The sequence below is a fragment of the Taudactylus pleione genome, unplaced genomic scaffold, assembly GCF_031769625.1.
Source record: "Taudactylus pleione unplaced genomic scaffold, aTauple2 ptg001470l, whole genome shotgun sequence".
In the NCBI taxonomy this organism is placed as follows: domain Eukaryota; kingdom Metazoa; phylum Chordata; class Amphibia; order Anura; family Myobatrachidae; genus Taudactylus; species Taudactylus pleione.
Window position 1 is genome coordinate 425,143 of NW_028285868.1, and position 13,165 is coordinate 438,307.

The 13,165-nt window shown below is 45.0% G+C and overlaps 1 protein-coding gene across 3 annotated transcripts in view; it reads left to right on the plus strand.

Moving 5' to 3' along the window:
* The window catches only part of FBLN2 (fibulin 2), a 102,274-nt gene that overhangs the window by 24,997 nt on the left and 64,112 nt on the right, over positions 1 to 13,165 (plus strand). For 2 of the 3 annotated variants that reach the window (XM_088463834.1, XM_088463837.1), the window contains exons 2-3: positions 6,414 to 6,505; positions 9,733 to 11,017. In XM_088463834.1, the coding sequence (XP_088319960.1) occupies positions 9,796 to 11,017 (1,222 nt within the window). In that variant the 5' untranslated portion in view covers positions 6,414 to 6,505; positions 9,733 to 9,795. The remainder of the gene's footprint in view (positions 1 to 6,413; positions 6,506 to 9,732; positions 11,018 to 13,165) is intronic. The other variant, XM_088463836.1, reaches the window with a different exon arrangement.

A 13,165-nucleotide genomic window follows, 5' to 3' on the forward strand; every position in this document is an offset into this window, starting at 1 on the left:
TTACAGTCCACAGGCACAGCTATAATTTGGGGTTTCCTGCACCAACTTCCCAAATATATGTAAAAAAAATAAATAAAAAACATTGCGCCCCAAGTCGCTGAACTAAATGTGAATTCCCCAGTTGGCGAGCATTAATAGGCTGGGATCTAGAAATAAGCAGATTAGTGCTAAGATATACATTTTGGGTTCTGGCTTCTCACGGGACAGAGGAAGTTGGCAGTTGTTGGAAGTGTTACTTGTAAAAGCATGTTTACAAAATACGGCAAAGTTTCCATCTCACTGTTGTATCAGCAACTTTGCTTTACAGGTCTGTTGTAGTTTTTATTTGCAACATTTTGGAACATTATGACTGTAACACAAATATATTTTGAAATAAAACTGACAGGAACCAATTAACATGAAAGAAAGATCCAAACACATTTCACAGAGTTGATGTAAGCCACTAATCATTGATCTGTGTTCAAAATAAACTGTGCCATGGGATGCCGGTGCTGGGATTGTGAACGGCGTCGGGATTCTGGCGCCAGTAATGTAAGCGTGGGCATCACGAACGCCGGGATTCAAAACGTATCCCTTTAGTAGATGTGGCTCATATTAAAAGAAATGCAGAGGTGGAACATGTTTGGTATGTTTGTCACATGTTTGATTTGTTTGAGGCAGGTTTGGCATAGGTTTGGTTTGCTTAGGGTAGGTTTGGCACATGTTTGGTATATTTGGCACATGTTTGGGGCAGGTTTGTCACATGTTGGGTTTGCTTGGGGCAGGTCTGGCACGTTTGGGGCAGGTTTGTCACATGTTGGGTTTGCTTGGGGCAGATCTGGCACTTGTTTGGTTTGTTTGAGGCAGGTTTGGCACAGGTTTGGTTTGCTTAGGGCAGGTTTGTCACATGTTTGGTACATTTGGCACATGTGTGGTGTATTTGGCACATGTTTGGTATAGTTGGCACATGTTTGGGGCAGGTTTGTCACATGTTGGGTTTGCTTGGGGCAGGTCTGGCACATGTTTGGTATAGTTGGCACATGTTTGGGGCAGGTTTGTCACATGTTGGGTTTGCTTGGGGCAGGTCTAGCACATGTTTGGTATAGTTGGCACATGTTTGGGGCAGGTTTGGCACATGTTGGGTTTGCTTGGGGCAGATCTGGCACTTGTTTGGTTTGTTTGAGGCAGGTTTGGCACAGGTTTGGTTTGCTTAGGGCAGGTTTGTCACATGTTGGTACATTTGGCACATGTGTGGTATATTTGGCACATGTTTGGTATAGTTGGCACATGTTTGGGGCAGGTTTGTCACATGTTGGGTTTGCTTGGGGCAGGTCTGGCACATGTTTGGTTTGCTTGGGACAGGTTTGGCACATGTTGGGTTTGTTTGGGGCAGGTCTGGCACATGTTGGGTTTGCTTGGGGCAGGTTTGGCACATGTTGGGTTTGTTTGGGGCAGGTTTGGCACATGTTGGGTTTGTTTGGGGCAGGTTTGGCACAGGTTTGGTTTGCTTAGGGCAGGTTTGGTACATGTTGGGTTTGCTTGGGGCAGGTCTGGCACATGTTTGGTTTGCTTTGGGCAGGTCTGGCACATGTTGGGTTTGCTTGGGGCAGGTTTGGCACATGTTGGGTTTGTTTGGGGCAGGTTTGGCACAGGTTTGGTTTGCTTAGGGCAGGTTTGGCACAGGTTTGGTTTGCTTAGGGCAGGTTTGGCACATGTTGGGTTTATTTGGGGCTGCTATTAATGATGTCTGTTGCAGATGTTGACAGAATACTGGATGTTGTGGCATACTTGCCCTCGTCAGCGGGGGGAGTCGCCAAGTTTGAGATGGATAGATAGATAGATAGATAGATAGATTTTTTATATATATATATATATATATATATATATATATATATATAGTTCTAGGCGACTGGAAACCATAAGTGGACAGTTACTGGAGATCTGTGTTGCTTCAGTGTAATTTTTAAGTTTGACATTATAATAACATATATTACTCTTTAACTTCAACCAGTGGTTCCCAAACTGTGTGTCACGGCACCCTGGGGTGCCTCGGGACACTTGCAGGGGTGCCTCAGGTTGGTGGTCCAGCACCAAATCAAATTATTTATGGTCAATGTGATGTAAATATGTGGACAAACAGAAGCGCCAACCTGTCAACCACCCCATAACTGAACCTAAAGATGACCGGTCAGTACAATTTACTTCACTTTATTACGTTGCTACATTTTTTTTCTCAATAACAAAATTTTGTCTTAGGGGTGCCGTGAAAACAATGCTGATATTTTAGGGCACCGTGATTCCAAAAAGTTTGGGAATGACTGACTTAAACCATTTAACTGGCAAGGTGCGTGGGATGTGATCAGTGCCTTGCTATGTCCCCCGGCTTTTAAAGAGGACCATGTGCAGAACAGATCTCATCAGTCCCCAATGACACATGCTGCGCTGCGCTTTGCAAGAGTGGCGGGGAGGGGTAATGCCCCATGGAGGTGTGGGGGGGTAATACCCCTGAGGAGGATCTATTTCCAGTGGGGTGGGGTTTGGGTCCCAATAAAGTAATTTGGAGGAGGGGGGTGCAAAGCACAGGGGCATTTTATACGGGGGGCGGTTGGCTTATAAAAACAGTGTTTCTTTTACTACTAAAGAAGTTCTGACTGTTTTTTTTTTTTGGGGGGGGGGTTGATCAGTTAAGTGGTAAAGGCAACTGGAGAGAATTATCTGCTGCTAACAGGTTATCGACCAGGATAACAATGACCGTCAGAAGATCATAAACAATGACTAAAGTCCACAGTGGCCAAACTGACCAAGCAGAGCTACCGATGGAAGTTTAAAGTGAAGAGGTTGGTAATCTGGGAAGGCGCGTGTAACCGTACACAGGAGGCCAGGTCTGTTCCACATCTAGATGCACAACTCATAGAAAATCAGAAAGCCCACAGTGCCAGCTCCCTTAGATGATGATGATGATGTCGTGCACATATTGTATGGATAAGTCAAAGTGAGAAATTAATTTAAAGGGGAACTGCGCTCGCTCTGAATCAGGGCCCTCCTACCTCAACTTGGAGCGGCCTCTTGGACGCTCGCATAGCTGTGGGTTACCACCCACAGCTATAGCGAGTGTCCATGATGATGGTCGCGATGGTCAAGACCATCGCGACCATCGGGCTTGCGACGAGACTCTGCGGTAGGGTCTCGTGGCCGCAAGCCCAGGAGTGATTTTGGCTCTATCAGAGCCAAAATCACTCCCACTGACATCACTAGTGATGTCAGTGGGGCCGGACCCAGACGGTAGGCGTTCCCATGGGAACGCCTCTGTCTGGCAGCCACGCCCCCGGCACGCCCACCAAAGGGGGCGTGCTGTCAGTCACCATCGACAGCACGCCCCCTTTGTTGCGAGACCCATAGCGACAGCTTGACTGTCGCTATGCTTGGCTGTCGCTATGCGGGTTTCGCGCATGCGCATTAGGGCACCATCGACCCGCTTGTGAGCGGGTCTGAATTAGGCCCAGTGTACCAATGTGCAAATCCCAGGCATAGTTAAATGTAATTAGAAAACTATATCAAACTAAGTAGTGTAAGGACTAGTATATGCAGGACTACATAAGCAGTACCTTTAAAATGGTTCAGCTACAAGAGAGAGAATAAATAAAATGCTTCATTGACAGCTATGAAACATATGTTACTGCACCTGGTCCTGTACTCCATGGTAAGTTCATGTCATAATATGTCAAAGGCAGGTGGATACCTACAAGCCGATAACAGAGAGCACAAGCACTGACAAGGTGCCCAGAGCAGCATTAAAGATACAAGATTGGCGTAAGAACTGTCGCCAGCGACACGAAGTGCGTGGATGTTTTGCATCAAGAGAAATTGTCACATCATGTTTGGCTGCCAAGTTTGGAAAGTTTGAGTGAAGCAGCTGAAAAAGTAAAATATTCAACAGAAAGCCAAACGTGCTATGAAATGAGATGGAAAAACCTCAGGTATTTAGCAGCAATGTGGTTCCGTTACCAAAGCACGAGGCATTGACTCTGGGATCCACACATCATGTTACTAGCAATAAAAGATTTATCTGAAAGAGAACAGAATTGTTTTTGGGGGCAACATACAGCCATTCACACAATCCCGTAGAGAGCGGCATAGCAGAGAGAATGAAACATACTCTGTGAATGTTGGAGAAGATTGCCCTGCTACCACCATATTGTTCACCCCATAAGCCTTCAGAGAAACCTCCATATGATCACTAGAACGGGAAGAAGCCTGTGTTGTAGCAACTTTGGATATATGGAAGCAAGGCCTATGTACATGTTCCAAGAATAAAGAATACCAAGTGGTAAGTTCATACACCTGATATATTTCTGGTAGGCAAGAGAGAAGCTAAAAAGATACAGATATTTTTACCTAAGACACCAGCAAGATAGCAATGAGTAGAAGCGTGGAGAGATTTCACAAGTGGTTCAGGTTAAACTACAAGCTCAATCAGAAACACTGGACCATGATGAAATGACATTTTCCAATCTGTCTGGCAAAGGAGAGAGAGTAATCCCACTCTACTTCCAAACCCAGATGCAGAAAGAGGCAAAAATTCTGCAGAATTGTTTTGAAACTAATGTTCCTCTTTACTAATGGACACAACACATTTTTATCATGTTCTAAAATAACAATTATTTCTAATTATGTCAGGTTCCAACCAAACCTGAAAATATACTTTTCAGTTGAAAGTTGAAATTAAGTACATTATAAAAGTATTATAAAATCTGTTCTCCTGGAGACTCCTCATTGAATCGCATGGAAGATTCACAGTCTTGGGGTTTCAAGAACCTTGCTAACAGAACCTATCCAAGTGGAAGAGAAATAAATGTCCAGAAAAGGACCATCACAGCCACCAAGGAGGTACAGAAGTGGATCATTACAAACATCAATGAAGTACAGAGATGGACCATCACATCTGCCAGAGAGAAGTCAAGAACAGGACCAGCACATACACCAGGGAGGTCAAGAACAGGACCATCTAATCTACCAGGGAGGTCAAGAACAGGACCATCACAGCCACCAGCGAGGTCAAGAACAGGACCATCATGGCCACCAGGGAGGTCAAGAACAGTAATATACTGCAAATTTATGTGTGTTCAGCAAATAAAACAAAGGGGATTTTGTCATGATTTGATCAAAGCATTTAAGCCTGCAGCCCAGCATCAAGGGAGACCATTTTTCTGCAGGTCCCTAACTCTAGCATATATGCCCAGCACATCATTACATTGCAGCTAAATGTACTCACCTCCTAGATACAGAGGGACACATCTATACAGGGGCTGGCTGTTAGCCACACCCAACTAGGCTTTTTATAGCCTTAATTGAAAGCTAACATGACCTGCAGAAAAATGGGCTCCCTTGATGCTGGGCTGCAGGCTTAAATGCTTTGATCAAATCATGACAAAATCCCCTTTTTTTTATTTGCTGCACACACATAAATTTGCAGTATATTATTGTTAGCGCCGATAGCAAAAGTTTTTCTGTTTTGTATACATATATGGCATTAATATTGCCATGCTGCTGGTATCATGTATGATGTGGGTAAAACCGAGCGCGGGCATATTTCTTTTCTGTTTTGAGGTCAAGAACAGGGCCATCACATCCACCAGGGAGGTCAAGAACAGGGCCATCACATCCACCAGGGAGGTCAAGAACAGGGCCATCACATCCACCAGGGAGGTCAAGAACAGGGCCATCACATCCACCAGGGAGGTCAAGAACAGGGCCATCACATCCACCAGGGAGGTCAAGAACAGGGCCATCACAGCCACCAGGGAAGTCAAGAACAGGACCATCACAGCCACCAAGGAGATGCAGTGATGGATCATCACATTGTCACAGCCATTAGAGAAGTACAGAGATATATTAAGAGCTAGATCTTTTTAGCCATTGGGGACCTGCGATTGCTCAGGTAAGTCCCATTTTGTATATGAATGCACTGCATCTAATTGTAACTCAAACTAAAAAGTAACTGTTATATAAAGTAGAGTTCCCGTAGCCTTTAATCCCGTATAACAGTATAGGTTACTCAGTTTTTAGCGTTTGTCTGGAAGGAGTGTTCCAAGTCACATTACGCTGAGACAAATTGCTCTGCCTGTAGCTCAGCAGTTCTGATATTTTCTTAGGAACCCCAGGGAGCAGCTGTATAATACACATTGCAGGAATTGTATTACAGTCTCCTCCACGCTCTGGTTATTTTTCTGGAGTCATAAAAGTGGAAAAATCAGCGACGTCCTATTTGCTTATAATTTAATCATTCGGAATATTAGTCCTTAAATCGTCTCTTCTAGCCATGAATATGACAAAAATGCCTGAAAATCTCAGCTATTTACTCTTAGATCCTGGGGTGGGGGTAACGTAAATTGGCTTTATCATACACATATGGTCTTGTTGTTCTCATGTTACAGCTCAGTCCCCTCTTTCCTCTGGAAAAGAAAAGACTCAGTGCTGCTCTCAGACCTCTCGCAGGAATATCGCCTGTAAGGAGAAGAATTTGTAGGTTAGTCAAAACTTCCATGGAAGCAAATCACTTTCTAATGTTTGTAGTTGTATAATAGTCTAGTGTTGTTCTCACCAGGTACTTATTATTTTTCTCTATATTATCACAATGTACTGGGTGAGAATTACAGGCAATAGGAGTTTTATATTGCTTTAGTTATTCAATATGGGCATTATAATGAGTTTTTGTAGCGTATATAATATGTCCTATAATCAGCAAGTAGAGATGCTGCAGAAGGTTTTTTAGATTTATGTCACGCTGTATTATTCTATGAGGACTTTTGGAGACAGCATATAATATATAATAAGTGTTACAGTGACTTTTGCTTATATTATATTATCTCTACCTTTGTGTTAGGAAACTGTTTCATGTTGGATCTCTGTCCTGCAATGATAACAGGCGGCTGATGCTGGTTATACCGATACATTGGATTATCATTTAAATTTAGTCTGTTGTTAGATTTTTGTGAAGTAATTTTATGTGTTGGAAAACTCTCAGGGTGATCAGTTACGGTGATTGTCATTATGCTTCATGTATTTATTATTTTGGTTTTATTACATAAAAGGCTTAAATTACTTTATTGGGGTATATTTACTAGAGGTCGATTTTGATCAATTTTATCGATTTTAAACCGATCACAATCGATTAAAATCGACCCCAGAGGCTGCTTTGTGGCCACGTTTGGTGAGTTCTAGCAACGGCACATGCGTCAAAGCCGAGCGCATGCATCTGCGAGCGAGTTTTAGCAACGGCACATGTGTTGAAGCCCAGTGCACGCATCTGCAAGCGAGTTTTAGCAACGACACATGCGTTGAAGCCCAGTGCACGCATTTGCGAGCGAGTTTTAGCAAGGGCACATGCGTCGAAGCCGAGCGCACGCATCTGCGAGCGAGTCTCAGAGTCACGGGCATCTCATTGGCGGTTAATAGGTGTAATTGAGTGGCGACAAGGCACTGAGGTAAGGTAAGTGTTCTGAGTGTGATGTGGGCGTGTCGGAGGAAGTGCGGGCTATACAGAGATGAGTGTGCGCAGAGATCCGTCTGATCTCAGGCTGATCTTACACCAAGGATAGGGCTGGTGCAAGTCAGCACTGATAGTCATGACGGCTACTTCTACAAGCTTATGGGTGGGGGCGGAGTGACCACATGGATCCGCATTAATTTATGAGCACACAATGCAGCCACACCTCAGACAACTTGTGCGCAATTCTGAATCCACCCCCCCAGTTGGTGCCTAGGGTGGGCTAAGCCGTCAGATCCAGGAGCCAGTGGGGGTCTGTTTTAGAAGCGAGGCGGTAGCTGCGTCAGTCGTCCTTAATACAAAGTAGAGTAGCTAGCGAATATCTCTCAGGACTGTAGGCGACCTGACGTTTTCAGCAATGTCGACATCATAACTGACGTTGTGCTGTTAACATCATGAATGTCAATAATGTGACTGCCGACATGCTGACCACATCCCCATATGTATAATTCTGTTTTGTGTACATTGCCTATAAAGTTCTACGCCACAATTCCGTCTTCTCATGGCGTAGTGACACAGCGGCTTTGCTCTACACCTTACAGATTTTTGGGCTGCAAATGAGATTTTTGCCTGGAAAAAAGGAAACGCTGATCTGAAATACTGTCTAGAGCCCAAATACATCAATCCTTGGGGGTGATTCAATTCAACGTGAATTGAATAGCGCCGGGAGCGAGCTCCCGGAGCTATTCAATTCAGTGCGCTATGTGGTCAGAGAATGACGATTATCGCGGTCATCGCGCCTTAACAAGGGTGTTAAGGCGCGGTAACCGGCATTCTCTGACCAAAGTGCCGGGCGCGCGGCTGTTAGCGCCACGCTATGCAGAAAAACAGCCACGCACTCGGCACTTTGGTCGGATTTCGGAGAAGTAATCCTTAGCGCAGCCACACAGCGCGGTGTATTGAATAGCTGCGGGAGTCCCTCCCGTCGCTATTCAATAGCGCGTTGAATTGAATTCCCCCCCTTGATCCTTGTCCTGAAGACAGGCAGAGAATTTTCCCATAACACCCAATAAGCTTCTACCTATCATTTTGTAGAAAGCTCTTGATAATTGATAGCCAGTAGCTGATTGGTTGCCATGTTACCTTATATCACATTGGGACCATCCCATTCATTCATGGGAACTTTTCCTCTCCGGCAACTCAGTCCTACACACACACACAGTCCAAGTTATCACTGTTTATTACCAGTTATTGATATCGCACACACATATAGCGCAGCACAGAGTTGTCGTACACATCAGTTCCTGCCCCACTGGAGCTTACAATCTATGGGTCTGATTCCGCAAGGATCGTTGATGCAATCGCAGCTGTAATCGCGCGCGCAGTTCTGCTGGGAAAGTATGCTAATAACTGCAATCACAAAGCACTCGCACGGACAACATGCAGGCGCTGACTTCCCCTCTCACACATCCGTAATACACGACAATCCAAACAAAACATCGGTAACATCGAAGTACATTGGAGCCACTCGCTCATATAAGGCAGGTCTGACTCTACCACTAAATTGATAACTTTCCTGGACGCAGTGAGAATTCATGCTGTGTATGCCATCGCAGTGGCTGATCTATGCATGCCCTGCGACGGCGTTCAAACGCACTGGCACGCACGACCTCCCCTTCCCCGTCACCACCCTCCAAATGGTACTTCCTGTCAATCACTCTGCGATGGATCTGCGTACGCACTGCGATCGGAGTACCGATCGCAGTGAGGCATTCGCACAAACGCACGCAGTATGCAACAATCGACCGCCTGCATACGTTTTAGCAGTTGCCATCCTTGCTGAATCAGGCCCTATATTCCCTACCATATTTACATACACACACACACACTAAGATCAATTTTTGAAAATAATTATTGTCAGTAAGTGACCAATTAACCTACCAGTATGTTTTTGGATTGAGGGAGAAAAAAACCCATGCAGACACAGGGAGAACATTTAAACTTCACACAAATAGTGCCTTAATGGGAATTGAACCCAAGACCTCAGTGCTGTGAGGCAGCAAGCTATTCATAGAGCTCATTCAGCTACCTGGGTCCTACCTTAGTTATCACTCTACAGGACATGCTGTTATCAGAGCTGGCGTTATGTACGTGAGAAAAATTCCTGTTTAAAATGTATTGCCCTTTAAATGGAGTATAGCGCATTTGTCCATCATGGTTTACTGCAAGATGGTCTCATACAAGCCACTATTTCTGTTTACCCGCAGGCACCTCCCAGTTCAATCCATCAATAACCTGACTGATGTTTGTGTCCAACTGCGGCCTCTGACATGCTGGCATTTCCGATCCATGTTGTCCTACTTCTGTCCTACATGAAACCGTCCATCTCTCAGACCGACTGCACCAGCGTTGTGTGCCAGCCGACAGTAAACTGCATTGAAGAGGTGCTGGAGGAGGGCTCCTGCTGCCCGACGTGCGCCCAGCTTGGATGCACTTGTGAAGGGTACCAGTACTACGATTGCGTGAATGTTGGATTTAAAGATGGGAAAGTTCCCGAAGGCGAATCCTACTTTGTTGACTTCGGAAGCACAGAGTGCTCATGTGCTCCTGGGGGCGGAAGGATCAGCTGCCACTTCATCCCTTGTCCTGAGTTGCCACCCAACTGCATTGACGTCATCCAGCCGATGGACGGCTGCGTCCAGTGCGGCAGGATCGGCTGTGCCCACGGGAGTGAAAAGTACGAGGCTGGGCACACCTTTCACATGTCACTATGCAAGTTCTGTCATTGCCCCAATACTGGGGGCGACTTAATGTGCTATGCTGTGCCTCAGTGCGATAAGGATGCCAACAGTACCACTCACCTTATGGACACGACTGAGAGTGACCCCGAAAGACAATATGACTATCCCTACAGCCACGAGCAGGATCCCCTGGAGTCCACAAGCCATGAAGTTTATGAAAAAAATAATAATTACAAAAGGAACGCCATGCAGGACCATTCCATGATGGATTATGACGATAAGGTAGACAATGACTCTTTGTCTACAACCATGTACCCAACCAAGTTGGTGGAATTTACAAATTCCCTTTCTAAAATACCTTTTACCTCCCAGCCACCTACACTTGGGTTATCAACAAATAATTCTTTCATCACAGAGAGTACCATGTCACCGAGAACTTCCAAGGACAATGGTGTTCATGACCCAATGGAGACCACAACACAACCAACCCAACAGAATCTTGTCGAGCAGGACAATCCAACTCTGTCAACGCCTCCGAAGACAACTGATCCGAACAACGCCTCGACTACTGGAAAAGGCTCTGAGAAAGGCGAGACTCCGAAATCAGATCTAAAATTAACTAACACTCAGTACACGGTTCCGACTGTCCATACAGCTGGCCCCCCAGAAGAGGAAAAAGAAGAAAATGTGGCTACAACATCTGCTCCTTTCAGCCCAAGCCCCTCCGCAGAGCCTCAAGTTCTGTTCCCTGTTCTGTTGGTTGAGGGCGGAGTTTCGCATAACAATTTAAATAATTCAAGGTCACATGATGGTAAGCGAGAGATTTTTATTTGATTGCCATAACTTGCAGAATTTCTTATCTTAAAAGATAATGCTCATGTTCTACTTCTACAACCTGTGACTTTCTAGCTCTTAGAGAAGTACAAGTCCCAGCATGTCCTGCCAGGCAGGCTGGAGAGACAGAGGTTGTGACTCTTTGGTTTAGCTTTTAATAAAGATACATATATCCCATAAATAATATATGGGGTATAGTATATCCTATAGCAAAAGGAACTCAAAGAGGCATTACATGACAGTATAAGGGCATAAGGTTATAAAACTCGCATCTCGCTATGATGAGATCTAATGAGTTTGAAACAGCTTCCTGCAAATTTATTTATTTTTGGCTGTACATTTACATTGCTATAACGACATCTTTGGGGCAAGTTCCATGCCTATACTAGAGATGAGCGGTCCAGTTTTGTTGAAAGCCGACCACACCCAAACATTGGGTTTCCGAGTCAAACCGAGTCCCCAGAAGAACTGAGCCCTGACTTGTGTCTTCTTGACCAAGTTTGGAACTTGGATCTCAAAAACCGATCTTGAGTGTTTGGATTGCATGTAAGTCCCTCTCTGGTGACTTCAGGTGCCATTCCACACAGGAGAGTGATACTTGCTAACTTTGATTCCCCCTCCTCCGGTAGGGGTCAGCACAGAGGGGACATGGCGGCCGCAAAAGGTGAGCTTGCAGGGGGCGTGGCAGCACCATTGACCTCCCACTTGTGCTCTGTAAGTGGGCGGCCGTGCAAAGGGGGCGGGGCCGGCACAGGGCGCTCAGAGCCCTAGTTACTGCTCTGTTTATTACTGTCATGTCTCTGTGCTGCTGCTCTGTCTCTTAGTCTAGCCAGTCAGCTCGCTTTGGCCAATATTGGTGAAAACGATATTGGGGTCTATGTTCTAAGTCTTGGAGAGCGATAAAGTGGATGGAGATAAAGTACCAAGTACCAACCAATCAGTTCCTAACTGTCACTTTTGAGGCTGTGTTTAAAAAATGACAGGAGCTGATTGGTTGGTACTTAAACTGGAGAGTGATAAACTGGAGAGAGATAATCTCTCTCCAAGGCTTAGTACATGAGATATGAGGTGGCAGAGCCGTAACTAGACTTTTTGGTGACCTGTGCCAGAAATTTGACAGGCCCAAACAGCGCCCCCTGACCTGTGGTGCCCCGTGCGATGGCACCGGCCGCACTACCCTAGCTACGGCCCTCTGAGGTGGTCAAAATTTACTGGAAATGACAATGTTATTGATGTTAATAATACTATAGGAACAAAAGCAGGTCTGAATTATGTGATTTGGGCTGTTTTTATAAATATTTAAAGAAATTCGGATCCAAAGCCAAAACATCTCATGCTACAATCTCCAAGGTGAACATTAAAACCTTAAGGGGCCTATTCATCATCACTTAATTTTTACAAAAGCAGATGAAAATGAAAAATTTCACCTGCAAGTTATTGGGCCATTCATCAAGGAGGTAAAGCAGGAGGTATCACAGATATCCCCATACACTAGTATCACAGAAATCCCCATACACTAGTATCACAGATATCCCCATATATACAAGTATCACAGATATCCCCATACACTAGTATCACAGATATCCCCATACACTAGTATCACAGATATCCCCATATATACAAGTATCACAGATATCCCCATACACTAGTATCACAGATATCCCCATAGACTAGTATCACAGATATCCCCATACACTAGTATCACAGATATCCCCATAGACTAGTATCACAGATATCCCCATACACTAGGATCACAGATATCCCCATACACTAGCATCACAGATATCCCCATACACTAGGATCACAGATATCCCCATACACTAGTATCACAGATATCCCCATACACTAGTATCACAGATATCCCCATACACTAGGATCACAGATATCTCCTTCTTACCTTTCTCTTGCGGAATGGCCTGCTGTCCCCATACACTAGTATCACAGATATCCCCATACACTAGGATCACAGATATCTCCTTCTTACCTTTCTCTTGCGGAATGGCCTGCTGTCCCCATACACTAGTATCACAGATATCCCCATACACTAGGATCACAGATATCTCCTTCTTACCTTTCTCTTGCAGAATGGCCTGCTGTCCCCATACACTAGTATCACAGATATCCC